The 17805-nt window shown below is 40.7% G+C and overlaps 1 protein-coding gene across 2 annotated transcripts in view; it reads right to left on the reverse strand.

Annotated features, from left to right (window-relative positions):
- Positions 1-2103: 2103 nt before the first annotated feature.
- The window catches only part of EPS15 (epidermal growth factor receptor pathway substrate 15), a 916228-nt gene continuing 900526 nt past the window's right edge, over positions 2104-17805 (reverse strand). For both annotated transcript variants that reach the window (XM_086952422.1, XM_086952423.1), the window contains one exon: positions 2104-4134. In XM_086952422.1, coding sequence (XP_086808548.1) covers positions 3988-4134 — 147 coding nt within the window. In that variant the 3' untranslated portion in view covers positions 2104-3987. The remainder of the gene's footprint in view (positions 4135-17805) is intronic.

A 17805-nucleotide genomic window follows, 5' to 3' on the forward strand; every position in this document is an offset into this window, starting at 1 on the left:
CACCTTCAACCATTGATCCACTCCTCTCCTGCTTCATGGTGCACGTCGTGGTGGATAGTCTGCAAATAATTTAATTTTCGAAGTAACGGCATATGCGAAGTAACGGCATGCTAAGTAGAAGCATGCGTAGTAATGGACTATGCGAAGTAAAAGTTGCTAAGTAAAAGAATAGCAAAGTAAAAGTTTCTAAGTAATGGTTGTTTCACATCCAGGGAGCCTTCTAACTCCTCTTGGCATTGCAATAGGGCCTTTTTTTTTTTTTTTACAAACCCCCGTGTTTCAGGTACTAGAAAAGGTTTGAAAATCTTGCAGTAAGGTTTCGTAATGAGCTAAGGACACTGCAAACCCAGAGAAGATGTTTAAAGCAGCAGTCGTGGGCAGCCATGTTCAAACGTCAAAGCGAGAGTTGCGGACAGCAGTTCAGTAGGGAAGGTCGCCATCTCAACACCCAGACCGACACAAGGCCAGTGCTGAAGAGCAGTGACAACTCAAAAGGCAAAATAGCCCTGGATTTTTTTTCTTTAATTATTAGCCCCAAAATGCATAGAGCAAAAATACATAGCGATCAAGGCTGATGCCCTCAAGTTGAATTAGGGGGGATTGCACGGTCCTAGAGGAATTGGCAAAAACCAGGTAGCTGCCGACCAGAAAGATGCCCTATACTCCAGCCGCCTCCAGAGATGCAAAGCCTGCTGGCATAGGATCGAGGACCCCACTCCACCCTGTTTGTTGCAATACTACATTGCAGCTGTTTTGGCAATGAAAACCTGCACAACACAAGCCTCCCCGGATCTATGGTAGAAAGGCATATATATGTTTTTAAATTGGAAGGGGGAAGCAACAGGGGAATACGTTGAAGCAATATAGGGGGTGAGGGGATAAAGAAATGTAAAGGGGCATGGGAGCGAGCAACATGGAGCGCAAAATGAGAAAGCAAACGGGCAAGAGAGCCCAATTTGGATCTGGGGAAAAGCACATGGGCAAAGAAGCGATGAGGGGATATAGCACACAAGGGCGAGCATACAAAATAAATACATTTGTATATTTATATAGCTTGGCTTATCACCTGTGACTGTATCCAGGCGCTGTCCATGGGCATAGGGGGATTAAGTGATTTGCCCAGAATCATAGGATGTTGAGCAGAGACTCGAAACCAGATCCCCAGCTCCCAAAACCCCTGCTCTGGGCACTGCACCACATCACAGAGAGGAAAAGAGTAACATGGGACGAGAGTGAGTAACATGGAGCGCAGAGAGGGGGGGAAAGAGGCACACTACATGAATAGCTGGAAAAAACATGCACTCTTGTGGAGTGCTCAAGACAAACTAAAAAAGTAGTTCAGTTCAGGCTCCAGGGGAGCGTTAGACACAAGATAGACAAGGAAAGCCAGCGAATCAGAAGCAGGCAAATTAGGGACAGTAAAGCCAACCAATGGTAAGCAACAGAGCGGACTGCAGGACCCTCTACGTTCTTGGAAAGTCCACGGTTTTGGTAAGCTCAAGCTAAAAACTATCATATAGGGTCAAATAAATGGAAAAACTTGCTGCACAGAGGTAAAGTACTCTATTGAAGGCTATTTGGTGAATTCATTGCTTCAGCGCTTTGTGTAATGTAACTCAACATCTCAAAGAGTATGCAGTCTGTAAGAATTATGTATTCAAAAGACTATGGATTGAGAATACTTAAAATGTGCCTATAAAGTTGTAAAGAAACAATATCAAGGTTTAAATACCGACTTGTAGGAATTTAGCCTGCAGAAAAGTATACAACTATATCAACAAGGTAAGCATATATGAGAAAGTGTAGATTTACCATTCTTAACTCTACAGTTACTAACCTTGAAAATATGGCGGTCATCAAGGTTAGTAGATGTGGAGTTAATAGTTATTGTACCCTGACCTATCCATACTTACCTAGACGGCATAGTGGCAGCCAATATTCATGTCGGTACTACAGACATACACTATGAAGCAATCTGGTTTCTTTCAGAAAAGATGCCCAAGTGGAATCCAGCAAGGCATTTTTCACTTTAGACCGGTCACAATGTGAATGTTTATTTATTTTTTTAATTGTCTGCTTGAGGCAAATGAACCGAGACAAAAATTGACAATTTCCATTTTATTTGTTACTTACATTTTATCTTCATAATTACAGGGTATAGTTAGATTATTTTAACATACAAATAAAGGCTATTAACAAAGCCTACACCACCAGAACAACTTTTAAAAAGCCAGTTAAAATTGTATTTAATTAATGGTGTTGATCACACACCAGTGGTTTATTTTTAATTCTTCAACAAAGGTTCTGAAGAATGTCAAAAGTCGGTGAAATGAAATAGAACATCATATGACTCAAAACTCTTATCGTTCAGCAGAGGTAAGCATGAATATAATATGTACACATTTTAATATATTGGTCCACCGTGTATACATTTTCAACACAAGTTAAGAATCTATAAAGTCCAGTAAAAGAGTCAAGGTTAGTATACACAGTACATTTACATTATGAATATAAGTTATTGATATGTAATAATACTTGATAAGAGGTTTCCCTTTACATTGAAAATCTTGTAAGCAGCTTTTTGTTTTCTTTCTGCTGTACAAAAAGAATGATCCTCTACCTCAGAACTACGTGAACAGATTCTGATGATCATCTTTTAGCAACTCCCCACATTAGTGGTATTCACATTTGTATCCTTTAGAACAGGAACAATATAGTCAAACAGATGCAAGTGCTTGCAGTTTGCCCCAGACTACACTAGCGAGGTCTTTCTAGGTTTGAAGAGTCAGGGCATTAAATCAAACTACAAGGGCGACTGATGGGTTTCATATTTTCTAACATTATGGGAAAATGAGATACTGACTAGAACACGTGTAAAATAATGGAGATTCAGCAAATGTGGTGTCAATATTGGACAATAAATTAATTTGGCTTATCAAACAGTAAACAATTAACTTTAAAATTATATCAATCACAGAATGATTTGAGTGGTTACAAAAAACCTCTATTCAGGGTGTATCTGATAGTTTAGGTCATTCTAAACTTTGCATAATCATAGATCAAATTCATTATCAGCATGTTTAATGCACTAGTTGTGCCTACTGCAAACCAGGTCAGCCTGTCAAGTGCCCAGGAAAGTTGTGCATTTCTCAGGGCAGATAGTTCCCAAGTAGCAAGGCAAGAAGAGGTTTATACAAACCACTGTTAAGATACACAAAGTAGTAGCGTATAAGGTATGTCAAAAAATAGTCCAAAATTACGCAAAAAACAGAATGAATGAACCAACCCGGCTGTCAAACGTTGTGAAAGACCTGTAAATAGCATTCCAGACAATTTTTCTTGTGGGCATCCGGCAAAAAGAGTACAAGACAAATTCCAAGTCGAATCCCAGAGCATCTATTCCATTTAAAGAGAGCATATAGATTTACATATATAAAATAAAGCACTGTACATTTCCAGGGTTAGTTTTTCACCTGGTAAATAAAGAGCAAAATATTTAAAAATAGTCGTTATGTAAAGCAAACCGGATTGTGTGTGGAGAATGTGAGAAAAAGATAGGCTCTTTATTCTACCTAAATTTTAAAATCATATTTACAAATATTAGAGGAAATAATCTATTACTTTCAATTTTGTGGATAGTGGGAAAAATCTCAAGTTAAACTGCTTTAGCTTTTTAAAACAGATAAGGACATATTCAGAACAATTTTCCATAAGAGGGTCCTTCACCATGAGTCAGGGTCACAGCTCACATTCTCTGCCAGATCACCCTAGAACATGAAATGAAGCTTAGAGAAAATATCCAATGCACATGGGTTTCCTCCAAATCGGGATGACACTAAAAGTAACAAATCCGTTATAGTCGTGTCCTTTTGAAACATTTTGTTCACAGGTAGCCTTCACAAGTAAGTAATATACTTTAAATATCTTGAACTTTCAATGATAGACACCCCACAATTGATGTAAGGAAAACAGCATTGTCCTAGTTCTTCATGCTTCTGACACCTCAGATTTACTGAGTGCTATTGCCAGCTCCAAGTCTTCCTGCTCCTGCTGAGTTAGCCTGGCAAGTCTCTCCTTCTCTTCTCTCTCACTTTCCCTCTTAGCCCATTCAATCATATCGTCTTCAGTTGGATACTGCAATTTGAAAAGAAACATTTCTTGGACTAAACACTGGGGAACATTGTTCATATTTCATACTTTGCATCTTACATGCTAAATATTTACAATATTAAATGCAATATTAAATCAATTTGCAAGATGGACTATTATGTTAAGCCTTACGGGCTACTTCTTGAAAGCAGAGAAAGATCTTGTCAACTGCCATAAAAAACAGCATGGTATGGTCCTCAATAATTAAAAAAGTAAACTCCTTTAGTGGTCTTACTGTTTTGCAAATACCACGTTCTTTAATTTTTACTGTCCACAACATCAAATGACCTGATGGATGCTGGGTGTTAGGAAAAAATAACATAACATGAATTACTTGTAGCAAAGAGAGACAAATCAAAATTTGAAATTAGTGATTTATTGAGATTAGCATTTGTGATTTTAACAATTCATATTTTTTAATTGAAAATCCGCAATTTTGCAATCTTAGGTCAGCCCTCCCATGCAAGTGATAAACTATTATTCCATGCTAGGAAATTGTCTAACCCACACAAAGGAATTGGAAGAATGAAGCAAAGATGCTGATACTCAAGTCCACAAGTGCTCTTCCACGCTTTTGATATTGTCCAAGAAGAGAAAATTCTAAAAAAGGCACTGAAGTAGATAAAATGCAGAGAAGTCCAATCTAGTTTAGGGTCGAGTATGCATTTCCCACAAAGAACCCAAATGGAACACCAGGACTTCAATACCTCAAACACGTCGCCTGAACAGCTCTGTCCCAATTCTCAATAATGTTCTACCTGAATTCCGGAATGGGGACCCATCAGTGGTGCCAGTCTAATCTGTGTTCATGAATCAAGGCTTCAGAGCTTTGCTGTATTTTATGGATTACACGTTCTCGATTGCAGGGAAGAAAAATTAAAGGTAGTAGATCAAAGGCATGAACTGCTGAGTGTGCGGTTTTGTTGCTGGACTGAGAAGATGGCTGTTTTTCCTAACAAAATGTCTGCGAGTTGAAGCAAAATGGTTGCAGAGGTAGGAATCTCCAGGGGAAAACATGTTCACAGGACTGCAGAGTTGAGTGGACCGGATGTAAATGTATCAATCTTCAAAGGTTCTTAATTGCGGGGTTGGTATATTAGTTAGCATCTTGACTTTTTATTAAGGGAAATGTTCAGAGTTGCAAAGTGGGTAAAAAAATGATGGTATGGAATGCAGTACATTTCATCACTTTGTTGTTTATTGCCATTGATGCCTTGCATGCGACAGACATGCCCAAGCGTGGATCCTGTGCCCATAGGAATTGAGCTACACCTCACTTCGAACCCTAAAAAAGCCCAAACTGGTATGGTTCCCCTCTGGAGAGAACCTGGAATGGCTTAACTGTTTTTACTAGAGCAGGACCAAGACTGATTGGCAAATGGCTTGTCTCTGTCTAGAGTGGCAAAGCAGTCAACATCAAAAAAGGATGGTACAGAATGTGGCCCGAGCGATCCCCAGCATTCAAAGTGGTTTTTCTTGAGAGTTTCTATGTAGCATTCAAATGCTGAGAATGTGAGAGAGGATGTGTTTGTATTCAAATTCAATGATGGGGGTCAGTGCCAGGTTGACAGAAAACAGAGTTTGAGGGTTCTGTTATCTGCTTTGGTTCCAAAGAGAATGACTCTAGATCCGAAAGGGTTCCCCGTAGAGCACATACTATTCTGCGTACAAGCAGTTCTGGATCGCCTATAGCTATATCACTGAATGTAAAACAAATCAAAGTAGCATTACCTTTTTAAACCAAAACAGGTTGAAGGAAACGTGGTTCTCATTAAGAGCAACATAATCTAGATATAGGAAAGACATTTTTCTTTAATGTGGATATGTCTTTTGAATTACATTTCTGAGTTCCATAGCCCACATTTGAATCTAAATTGTCTCATCACTACTAGGTGTCTACTAGGGGTTCTACTAATACTCAGTGACCAATTTCTCAAGGATGAAAGATAAAGTCAACATGACAGGATTAAAATCTTTGATGATGAAATTAAACGCATATCTGCAGCAAATCACAAGGACAACACTGTAGGTTTCACAATGTCTATTTTATTAAGCCTCAAAATGATTACCCATGTGTTTCAGACATAATCCTGGGATAAGTGCTCGGAGTTTTACAGAATAAAGGTACCCCTGTGGGAGTTTTAGTAATGGGGAACCCCTCTCTATGGCGTTCCTAAGTGGATATTTGTGTTCCATGCAGCAGATGTATCTTAAGCGGGGTGGGGGATGCCAGGAGAGCTTGCTGAGCTATGGGCAGAGGATGTACAAAAGAGAATATCTGGCACATGTACCTTGCACCACAAACAATATTGCAGAGTAAGGCAATTACTTTACCCTAGCAAGTATACAATACTGACAGTAGAGCATTAAAAAAGTATTTATTACTCTACCTACAGGAGGAAATTCGGATTGGGAAAAATGCACACACATTTACACACTTACCTTGTCTGGTAAATAGTACGGAGCTTGCACCAATAATCACAATCCGTGATCCCAAAGATCAAATGTTGAGGCCTGTTTGTGCTCTTGATGATGTGTGATTGTGGACTACTCACAGACTGCCGATGGAGATAAGAGGTCCTGGAAAGGCTAAGGTCCAGCCTTGCATTAAAATGGGCCATGTTTTGGGAATGTTAAGCCACTCGAAGGATGAAATTGCTGAGCAAGCAATCCTCTGCATGGGTGAGTAAAGCTTGCAGTGGCAGAAGAACGTCTTTATGCAATATGTTTAGCTATCTGTGCGATCGAAAAATAAAGGATGGGGCAGGACCTGTATTGCAGCAAAACGCTGCAACAGTGTCTGGGCTGACAGCATGGCTTGAAGTTATAAACCATGGATCAAAGTACATCAAACATTGTCTTTAGTACTTAAAATAACAATGAAGACCCAAAGTGGAAACACATCAATAACTGTCATTACAACAATTCAAAGTGGATCATGACACCATATCTGTATTCCAAAAGAGCAGACTGAATGTCTCTGGCATGGTCCCATCTCCCTGAATCATCCAAACAATGTTGGGAAAAGGTTGAATATGCTTACACTTTGTAAAAAAGCAGGTGGCGTTAGCAAACTGAATGATCCAGTAACCCCTGGTCACACCGTATCAAGTAGAACACAGCCATGTCCATGGTCTCCAATTTGGTGGGGTGTGCAGTGGTAGGCAAATTTAATGCGGAGTGAGATGAGCCTGCTCGTTCACAGATACCTTGCAGCAGTGGAGTAGTAGCAGCAGCATCGAAAGACAGCACCTAATGGCCGAGCGAGAACGCTCCAAGGTCTTGTCGACTGGATCCAATATGCCTTCCCCTCCTTCAGGGAGTGGAGGGAGGTCATAATCCCCTCCACTCCTTCAAAGAGGAGGAGAAGGAATCAAGCAGGAAATTGAATGCACCATCTGACCTAAAGAACCATTGATACCATATATAATTAAACAATACGTCTTATCGAGGACAACCATAGCTCAAGATAGCTAGAAGCAAGGGAATCCCATTCATAAGAGAAGCCCATTCATAAGAGAAGCCCATTCATAAGCCAGCACTTGAGGACTGTAGGGTCCCTCCCCTGCCCTTTGAGGGAAATCCAAGCTCAATGAAGCTCTTGACTCAATCAACGCAGCATGGCATTTGATGAGGGGATGGGGTGGATGTTGGATGTGCTCACAAGCCTCAAAGCCTTATCAGGAGATGAGGGAATTAACAGTGGTTACTGCGCCTAGCTATGTGAGGGCAGTAATCATAACACCCTCTGTTGGCAGACGACTCCTCTCCCACCCTCTCCAATTAATCAATATTTATCATAACACCTACCTGGTCTTTCTGAGGTCTATAGGGCATCCATATGGCCAAACAAAGTGTTGTCAATGGCAGACAACATACTGTGAATACCTCCAGCATGCCCTAGCAGCAGGTACTAGTGGATGTGTAGGGGAGGCAGATTTGTGTGACCGTAGTCCTTCCTAAGCTGGGCTTCTTCTTACCACTACACACGACCCGCATGTCATGTGCCTGGCCACATTAGGCCCTCATCATCAAGAGCATGGAGTTGTGTTTGCTGGGGCATGTGAAATGTCAGCTTGGGTGTAGATCATAACGCCATCGTCCCTCATCTGATGAAGAGGTCAAGAGCCTCTTACCGATCAGGCAGCAATGGCAGATGGGATGCAGGGGCAGTTGTGTTGAAAACCGGGCCACTTTGTTAGGCCTACATATGGAATGGAGGCTGTGACATCCATTACAGTTGTATCTATTCCTGTTAACCATAATTCAAAGTAAATTAAAAAAAACTTTGTTACTTTTTAAGCATGAACCCTGCAATTGTAATTATGTAATTATACATCAGTAAGCAACAAGGCATAGCCTAGATTAAACATTTTTTGCGGTAAAACAATGGAGTTGATTTAAGTAGACAGCTGAATATAGAAGAACATACCATAAACTGAACAAAGCACATGCAATTATCTAAACGTAATTCTAAAAGGAGAAGGCCAGCAAACAGAGGAATGCAATATTTAATTTATTTATTTATTTATTTAATTTATAGAGCACAATATCACCTCACAGGCATCCTGGCACTAGCAAACTCAAAGTAAAGAATAAGAATGTGCCGTAAGCAAACAGGCAACTATGTCAACGGAAACAGCCAGGTTTTTAATCTCCTTCTAAACGGAAGGAGGTCCCCGACTTGTCTAAGTTCCGACGGGAGTTTGTTCCAAAGTTTGGGAGCTGCCACACCAAAGGATCTACCACACGACCTGACTTTCCTGAACCTTGGTATCTTAACCAGTCTCGCCGAAGAGGAGGAGAGACTTCTAGCAGGAATATACCACTCAAACTTACTCAGCATGAGAGCAGGACCCATCCCATTGAGGGCTTTAAAAACAAGACAGAGAGACTTAAACTGAACTCTCTGTCTCAACGGGAGCCAATGCAGCTCTGCCAGGGCCGTGAAGGAAGAAGACCTTCTGAGCCACCCCAGGGCTAACTTCGCTGACTTAAACATCTGCATTCTGTCCAGAAGAAATTTCGGAGAGTCAAGCAGAAGGGCATTACAATAGTCTAGTTTGCTAAGAATAGTACTACGTGCCACTAACGCATCCGCATGAGGAGGCAGCAGAGGAAAGATTTTCCGCAATGATCTAATAATAGCAAAACAACAGGTCACCGTTTTCGTAACCTGAGCTTCTATAGTAAGTTTATTGTCAAACATAATGCCCAGATTACAGACCGTTTTAACTGGCCGAACAACGGTCGAGGTGTCAGTAGGCCAGAAGTTCCTGGGCTAGGCAGGAGGAACCCTGTCCGCTGAGCAGTAAATCACCTCGGTCTTACCCGCATTAAATAGATAGAGGGTAGCAATTGAATAGTCAAAGCTTTTAGGAGAAGTATATCTTGAAGAGGAAGGGATTGAAGTTCTTATGGAAAGTTAACCCGTGGCAATTGAATAGTCAAAGCTTTTAGGAGAAGTAAATCTTGAAGAGGAAGGGATTGAAGTTTTTATGGAAAGTTAACCCGTTGAGTGAAAGGAGGCAAAGACAGGGCAAATAGGACCAAAATACTGGAGTATTACAGATTCCGGACCTTTGTGGTTGCTTAATGTGAGGAAGGATTTTCACTTAAGGTGGAAAGGTCTTTGTCTTAAAGATTAAGAGCTTTGTGAATGCTCTAGTTAAAATGAAAGCAGTCGAGGTAGCATAGGATAAAATGAAAGTACATTTGCGTTATATTGTGTTTTATGTGCACTTCTGGCCTTACTTGTATGCCAGTCCTTGTACCAGGTTTCTTCTAGCAAATTGCTGTTGCTGTTTGACTTTGTATGTTTAGTTGAATTAATAACTAGCACGTCTGCAGATAATATGTTTGAGAGTCTTTTTTCACTGTTGTTTTTAAATAAATACTATCTTTGTGTTGTTCATTCAGGTCTGGCACCTAGAGACATTTTGGCTTCTGATGAGAGGGTTATAAACACAAAAAATATTGGGTTTAAGTCTTCGGTTGAATAATTGTTGTTTCCATATTTTTACCACAAAAATATTTTTAAGGGGGGAATCCCATAGTAGGTATGGGCTAAAAAAGCCAATACTCTTACCATAGAACATAACATGTGAATATACAGTGCACGCTTACACGTCTTGGATCTCTTGCACGGAAATAACAGATTTATTGCTACCCAGCTCAATGGGACTCATTTAATCCATAATAATGAAATGCTGAGTGGAACCTACTGGGACTGAAACCTGTGACCATGTGGCCAATCACACATTCCTGGAGTGGATTCACTAGTCCACTGAGCCACTGACTCGGATAGAGTCAACTAGAAGCTTCTCTCGAACTCAAATACACGTGGTGTTACAGAAGAGCTCAAAGACTAATTGCATGAAGGACACATCATTCAAGTCAATCAACAATTATTTAAAACAAACAAAATTAGTAATATGCATAAAAGATTTCTTGTCTTGTCTGCTATTGTTGTATTTATTTTCTTCAGGTGACCTTCCTTTAGCTAACCTGTGTTTAGTTGTCTCTGGGAGGTATCCCTACGACTTCATAAGGGCTAAAAGTAATACAGATAACACCACTGCTATATGATATTTTGACACAATATACATATAAAGGATTACAGTACATGCTCTTTTACAATTCAAAAGTTCTTGGAGCACCATCTCACTCAGGGCGTATCTGGTTATCATTATAATGTGGAAACCCATGCCGAAATGCTTTAGAAAGTTCCTACGACCATCATTTGTAACACACGGTGTGGGACACTATCGGAGAAGCATGCACAGAGTGACGGAACACTTATTGCTTCTAACCACAAGCACAGGAGTGCAACCTCTAGGACGAGTGTCAAGCGTAAGTTGCATAGGTGGATTATGCTTGTGTATTTCCTTATATCCCAAATGAAAAAGTGAAGGAAACTTCTCCATACTTGATAGAGAAATTTCAAAATTATTTATCACTCATTGAAAGAATTTTGTACCAGGTCTGTTGAAAGGATTCAGTAGTCAGACCTATATTCAGCAAATAAATCACAACAGAGGGAGGAGAAGCTTATCTCCTGCCTAGAATAAAACAGCATGGGAGGTCAATAAGTCCGCTTGTTCAGAGTGTGTCTAAATCCAATATATAGAGAATGACCACCAACTTTACATAACATAAAGAGCATAAGTATACATATGGCATGCTAACAAAGTAAACTAACCCTGGTTTTAAAGTGGGTACTCAGGCAATATAGACAAAGGTCAAATAGAGCATACCGGAAAAGTTCAAATGGGTATGGCGATAAACTTTAGAAAGTGACAAAATGTAAGTAATACGCTAAGCATATGAGTACGACAAATTCTTAAGTCACTAATAAGATAATGCGCAAACTTTAGCTAGGTCTAAGTGGGTCTCAAGAGGCTGGTCACATTAAAGCAGGTTGGGCATAAACCCGGTAGCGTATTGACCGGGATCCAAATCGCATATGAAATCAGCCACAATGTCTTAAATAGTACGTTCGCGAGTGTGCGTCTGAAACTGCTGCCCGCAAGGATGCCGGCTACAAGCAATACATGCCGATAAAGAGCAAGGAAGGACTAAATGCAACAGTGGTTGATTCTTGCGTAAAAAACAGGGTGCCATATTAAAATGGAGAGGGGCAGAATAGGAAGAAGCCTCTACTCCTAGTGTGGCCAACTATATAAGATTCAATTCAATTCAATTGCTATAAGTGCAATTGCAACAAATTGAGTAAAGAAGCATATGTGACCAAATATTAATACAGACCAGAAATACGGTCCGTAAATCGAGCAACGTAGTCAAATACTGCTATTGTTAGAGAATTATAGCCATAATACGTCCATATCAGATGTGGCTCAATTACTAGGACAAATATTTCTGTGATGCCCAGAAGGTAAAGGGTGTATAGGAAATAGGTCAGGTACCCTACCCAGCTTTAAAATGGGCAGCATCTTAGTTGTGTTATGCTAAGCAGAAGCATTCAATGTCTCTTGAGTAAGTCTAGATAGAAAAGACAAGTGCCGTACTCCAAAGAAAAGGTTTGAATAGGAAATCAAGTCAATCTGTAGGTGACTATCATATCAATGTCCCCCAGAGTTAGGAAAAAGGACCAAGTAGCTTTGAGGTATACAGGCCCTGAAAGCACTGTGTGATCAGGTATAAGAGACCAGAAGCCGGTGTGCAGAATCTCTAAGGTTGTTTTTAGATTGAAATGCCAGGTCCTAAGTCCTGCAAAGTTCACAAAGTTGTTGTCAATATGAAAAGTGCCATATAATGAGTCCTGGGTCAGGGCTTATAGTTGGCCTTGATCGGCAGATCAAGTCGTGCCGTACTAGTATGCCTACCAGGATTGTGGCTAAAAAATGCTATGAACATTAGCAATTCCTCTATCAAGGATAGAGATAAAAGTTTCCTTCACATTTACATTTGAGACATAAGGAAATACACAAGCATAATCTACGTATGTCACTTATGCTTGACACACGTCCTTAGAGGTTGCACTCAAGTGATTGTGGTTAGAAGCAATGAGTGTTCTGTAACTCTGTGCATGGTTCTCCGGTAGTGTTCCACATCATGTGTTACCAGATGATGGTCATAGGAACTTTCTAAAGCATTTTGGCATGGGTTTCCACGTTATAATGTTAACCAGGTTACGCCCCGAGTGTGATGGTGCTATAAGAAATTTTGAATTGTAAAAGAGCATGTTCTGTAATCCTTTATATGTATATTATGTCAGTATATCATATACCAATGGTGGTATCTGTATTACTTTTAGCCGTGACGAAATTGTAGGGATACCTCCCAGAGACAACAAAACATGTGTTGGTTAAGGGAAGGTTACCTGAAGAAAATAAATACATCAATAAATGTCAAGAAATGAAATCTCTTATGCTTGTTACTATTTTTATTATTAACTGATGATTGACTTGAATGGCGCGTGCTTCATACAATTAGTCGTCTCAATCTCAGGGTTGTACCAGGGGAGTACGGTGTATCTTCCAGTTATGGAATGCACCGCGGGTGAAAACCCTGTTCTGTAAAACACATATGTGATTACTATATGAGCGCTTGATACCTCACAAACACCCAGTTCTGTAACTGGTTATATAAGAGCTCATTCGAGCAAATCTTGTTGGTTATTTGCCCCAGCAAAGAAAACTGTTAAATCGACACAAGTCAGAGACTTGTAAATTACTACGCTTAGACAGAGGTGCTTATTCAGAATGATAATTTTAAACATGTAGATTTATTCATGTACAAATCTATTAGTGCAACTAGGAGTAACTTTACACTTTTTTGCTTTAAACATTTCAGAGTGCAATGATACTCCTAGGTGTAGACTTGCAAATCTTCATACCCTCTCCATACTCTCAATTTTTTTTACAAGTAGGCAGAGATCTTCCTATGGTAAAGTACAGTAAAATGTATTAATCTTTATTAAACTTAAAAAATAAATATTAAAACAATTCTCCTAAAATATTAATGAAGAACAATTGTATATTTTTTTAATCTAGAACTAATGAGCATGTTACCTACCTTCGGTAAGGCTCTTTCTGGTGGAAATTTAACTGCAGATTACTCACTGCTTTCACATGCTGTTGCAAGTAAGTGTCACCTCTGAATATCAACATCAGTTTCTTTCATGACACTACGCGCGCCCTCAAATGTGAAGCCATACCATAATCAGAGATATCAGTGTACAGGTGTCTAGTTTGGGACCTTTTTAGATGGGAAGAGAAATCGGCCACAGACTGGGGAGGTGGAGGCCGGTGAGAAATCTACAGTTAGATACAGTAACCCCGAGAAAGTGCGTTACAGAAGGTAATTTGCTCCTGTGATGGATATTCTAACTGCAGAATGCTCACCTTAAGAAAAGATACCAAAATTGTAGAATGTCTCAGACCAAAAAGACTTGCAGGACCAAACGGCCAAAATGCCATTCCAGTCGGACCCGGCTATCAATGCACTAGCTTTTCGATAAAGTATGCACTGATACCCAAGTGGAGGCCAGACAGTTGTCAGCTTGGAGTCCACTCACGTGATGAGCCGAAGTGAACACAACCAGCTACACAAACCTTGGAATCAGGAGACATAATTGCCAGCTATGCATTGGTTCAAATGGAGTGCACATGAGGAAGGTGAGGACCAAATTGAAGTACCACTGTGGCAGCACAAAGGACTTTTGGGGGAAGCGTGTCAAACCTTTAAAAAACCTCATCACAACAGGTGAGTTTTGAACAGGGACAGCTGGTCCGGCAAATGTAAAAAGGGCTAACAAATAACCTTTGATGTGCCCACAGCAAGTCCTTGCTGAGCCAATGTAAAAGAAACAACAAGACATCCAACAGTTTTGTCTGTGAAGTGTTTGTATTGTGGGTGCCACACCATGCCAGTAAATAGTCCTAGACTTTGTAGGACGACGCCTGGCACTAAGGATGACATTCACAACCTCGAGAAGAGGGTTCACACAAAGTCAACTGTCGCAGCACAACCCCATGCATGGAGTTGCATATTGGGCAGGTTTTGGTGCTGAGCCCCAGCCTGCTGCTGCAGCAAGAGATTCTCCCAAAGTGGTAGTCTGATTGAAGGACAGATGCTCACACTTTCCTTGCCCAATTCAGAGTCACTAGGATGAGTTGGACCTGATCATTCCTAATCATCAGAACTATGGGAAGGAGAGGCAGTGGTGGAAAGGCATGCAGGAGACCCGTGCTCCATTCTATCTAGAATGTTTCTAAGAGAAAGAGCCTTCTTGGAAAATACAGCATGCTACAATCTTTGACAGTGCACATTCTTGACGAAGGGAAACAGTTCTAGCCAGGATTCTCTGAATTTCTAGGAGACTTCCTGTGCTGTCTCAAGATGTAATAACCACTTGTGATCCGCCAGATGTTGACAGCCGAGTTAGTCCACCCTGTTGTTCAGCGACCCCACCAGATAGGACATGCCCTGTTGCTGCAGCCAAGTTGAGAGGCAAAGAGCCTCCCGACAGGAGCCAGGATCCCACTTCACCCTGCTTGCTATAGTACCTCATGGTGGTGGTGGTGGTGTCCTTGAGTACATGAACTAGCCTCCCATTAGTGGACAGTAGGAAGGCTTTCAGCAGCAGGTGAATGGCTCGTAACTCCAACAGTTCGATATAGAGTCAGGCCTCCACCGGTGACTAAAGGCCTCTGTACTCCACCTCTCCCAGATAACGTCCCCAACCTAGCAAGATACATCCATCTCCACGGATGGGGCAAGGTAAGTGGTCTGCTGCTGGTCAGCTGTGGTTGAGCATCCACTACTGCAGGTCTTTTGCAGTCTATTCTGAAACCTAGATGGAATCTGAGAGGTTCCCCTGGCACTGAGCCCACTGAGACCTGGCCCACCTAGACTTCAGGTTACTGTGCAGAGCCCACATATGCCACCTGGCATCGACAACTAGGAGGATACAGGACAATAAGCAGCCCGGAAGCATTGGAACCACTCTCATCAAGTGCCAGGCCTGGGGATGATACACCAGGATCACAGCCTAAATGTCGTTGACTAGCTGTGGTGGAAGGAAGGCCTGAAGTTGCACCATTTTCAGTATGGCTCCTATGAAAGGTGGCCTATGTGCAGGAGTCAGCCGTGACTTGAGTACGTGGATAGAGAACCCCAATGTCAAGAGGTTCGACCTCGTCTTGAGGTGATCTACGGCTGACTGTGGCGACCACACTTTAAACACCCAGTCACTGTGCTAGGGGAAAACTGGAATCCCCAACCTCCAAAGATGTGCAGCAACCACTGCCATCACTTTTGTGAAAACCCAATGAGCACTGGTGAGGCTGAAGGGAAGCACAGCAAACTGAATGTGAATCTATGAAAGTTACCAATACTGGAGAACTACAGTTAAAGGTAAGTAACTTGTTTTCTTACTCTAGTATTGGAACTTACATACGTTCACATGCTTGATTCAGAGTAGCTAACAGTAAGTAGCACAATTTATTGTGCCTGAAACGGACATAAGCCAGAAAGCAACTTGAAACTACATATTACATATGCTTCATCTTAAAATTCTTAGGTATCGCATAGCCTAGACATATTCTTTAATAATAACAAGAATGTCTATTCATCTTAAAATATGACAAGAAATAACCAGTTACCATAAAATGTGAACATGCAATGCATAAAGGAAGGCCAACAAATGCATCCAGTTTTTACAATATGCAGACGACATTGTGATTTTAAGTCAAACACCGATAGGTCTCCAAAGAATAATATCCAAATTAACGGACTATTTTGACGGTGAAGGTCTGGAATTAAACATCAAAAAAACGAAAGTGGTGAGATTGGCGGGCTCAAGTAGACCATCATTCAAATGGTACACAAAAGACAAACACATTGAGGAAATAACATCATACAAATACTTGGGGGTTACAATAAGCAAAAATATGTCCTTTTTACATCAAAAAACAAACATCGTTGCAAAAGCACAGTCACTGAGTTTCGCCTACAGCACACTTCAAAAGAAACTGCAATGCCCGTCACATGACCATCTTCTAAAAGTAATGGCAGCCCAAGTATTACTCTCTCTTTCCTATGGACTAGAAATATGGCACGGGAAAGAAAGTGACATTTTAAACACACTCCAGACAAAAATATATAAATCAGTATTTAACCTTTACAAAGGATCATCTCCAGCACAAATAAGATTGGAATTTGGCTTGCAAAATCAAATATATCAAAGGAAATCGGTCTTAGCGAAATGGTGCTGGAAACTCAGATCAGCAGAATTAGGATCACTAAATAACCTATGTTGGCTAGAAATCAAAAAATAATATGATCAACAGGAACCCAATTCTTGGGGTGGCGATTTGCGCACATCCTTAGAAACCCTCAAAATAGAAGAGATCTGTAACAGCCAACTGGAAGAAGCATCCTTTAAAAAGATTTGCAAACTAAATGCAAAAGCTCTATCGCTGATAGAAGACAAAAAGACTCTGGCCAAACGTCGACATGCATGGACTGTATTAAATTCATATAAACGATTAAAACCGCAACCTTACATCGTGGCACACTTTCGCCTATCCTTGAAAATGAAATTCATGGCTTTTAGACTGGGCGACCACTTTTCCAAAGACTTGATTCCGTCATGGAAAGATACACACCAAGGACCAAGATGTAGACTATGCGGGTACCATACGGAAACCTTGTGTCACCTACTGTGTACGTGCGAGTCAATTAAAGATGAGAGAAGAACTCTGTTGAAACCAATCCTAAATATGTTTCAGATCCGCACCTGCAGGCAAGCTGTTATCAGCTGGATGGGAGCTGGTTCGAACATTTTAATATGTCGTGGGGTAACATTTATGAAAATAGCAGAGGCTTTGTCTTTAAAAGCTGAAACAACTTAAAAATGGGCTCTGGAAAATGTTTTACATTTTAAAGAATCAGAAAATATATTTTAAGAAAATTAATTTTATCCTTTTTCTATTAAATTGTAATTTGTATATGTATACTTTATGGTTGTGATAAACCAAATAAAGTTAATTTTTGCCTGACTGGCATAAAAGAAGGAGTGATGGAAAAGAGGGCTCACGCCACTGGAAAAGGTTTCTCAGCACCGCTTGTCCCACTGCTACATCCTTATCCGCGGCTGCATCCAGGCAGTAATGTCTGGTGAAGGTGTGG

Source organism: Lissotriton vulgaris, chromosome 1_1 (genome assembly GCF_964263255.1).
Source record: "Lissotriton vulgaris chromosome 1_1, aLisVul1.2, whole genome shotgun sequence".
NCBI lineage: Eukaryota > Metazoa > Chordata > Amphibia > Caudata > Salamandridae > Lissotriton > Lissotriton vulgaris.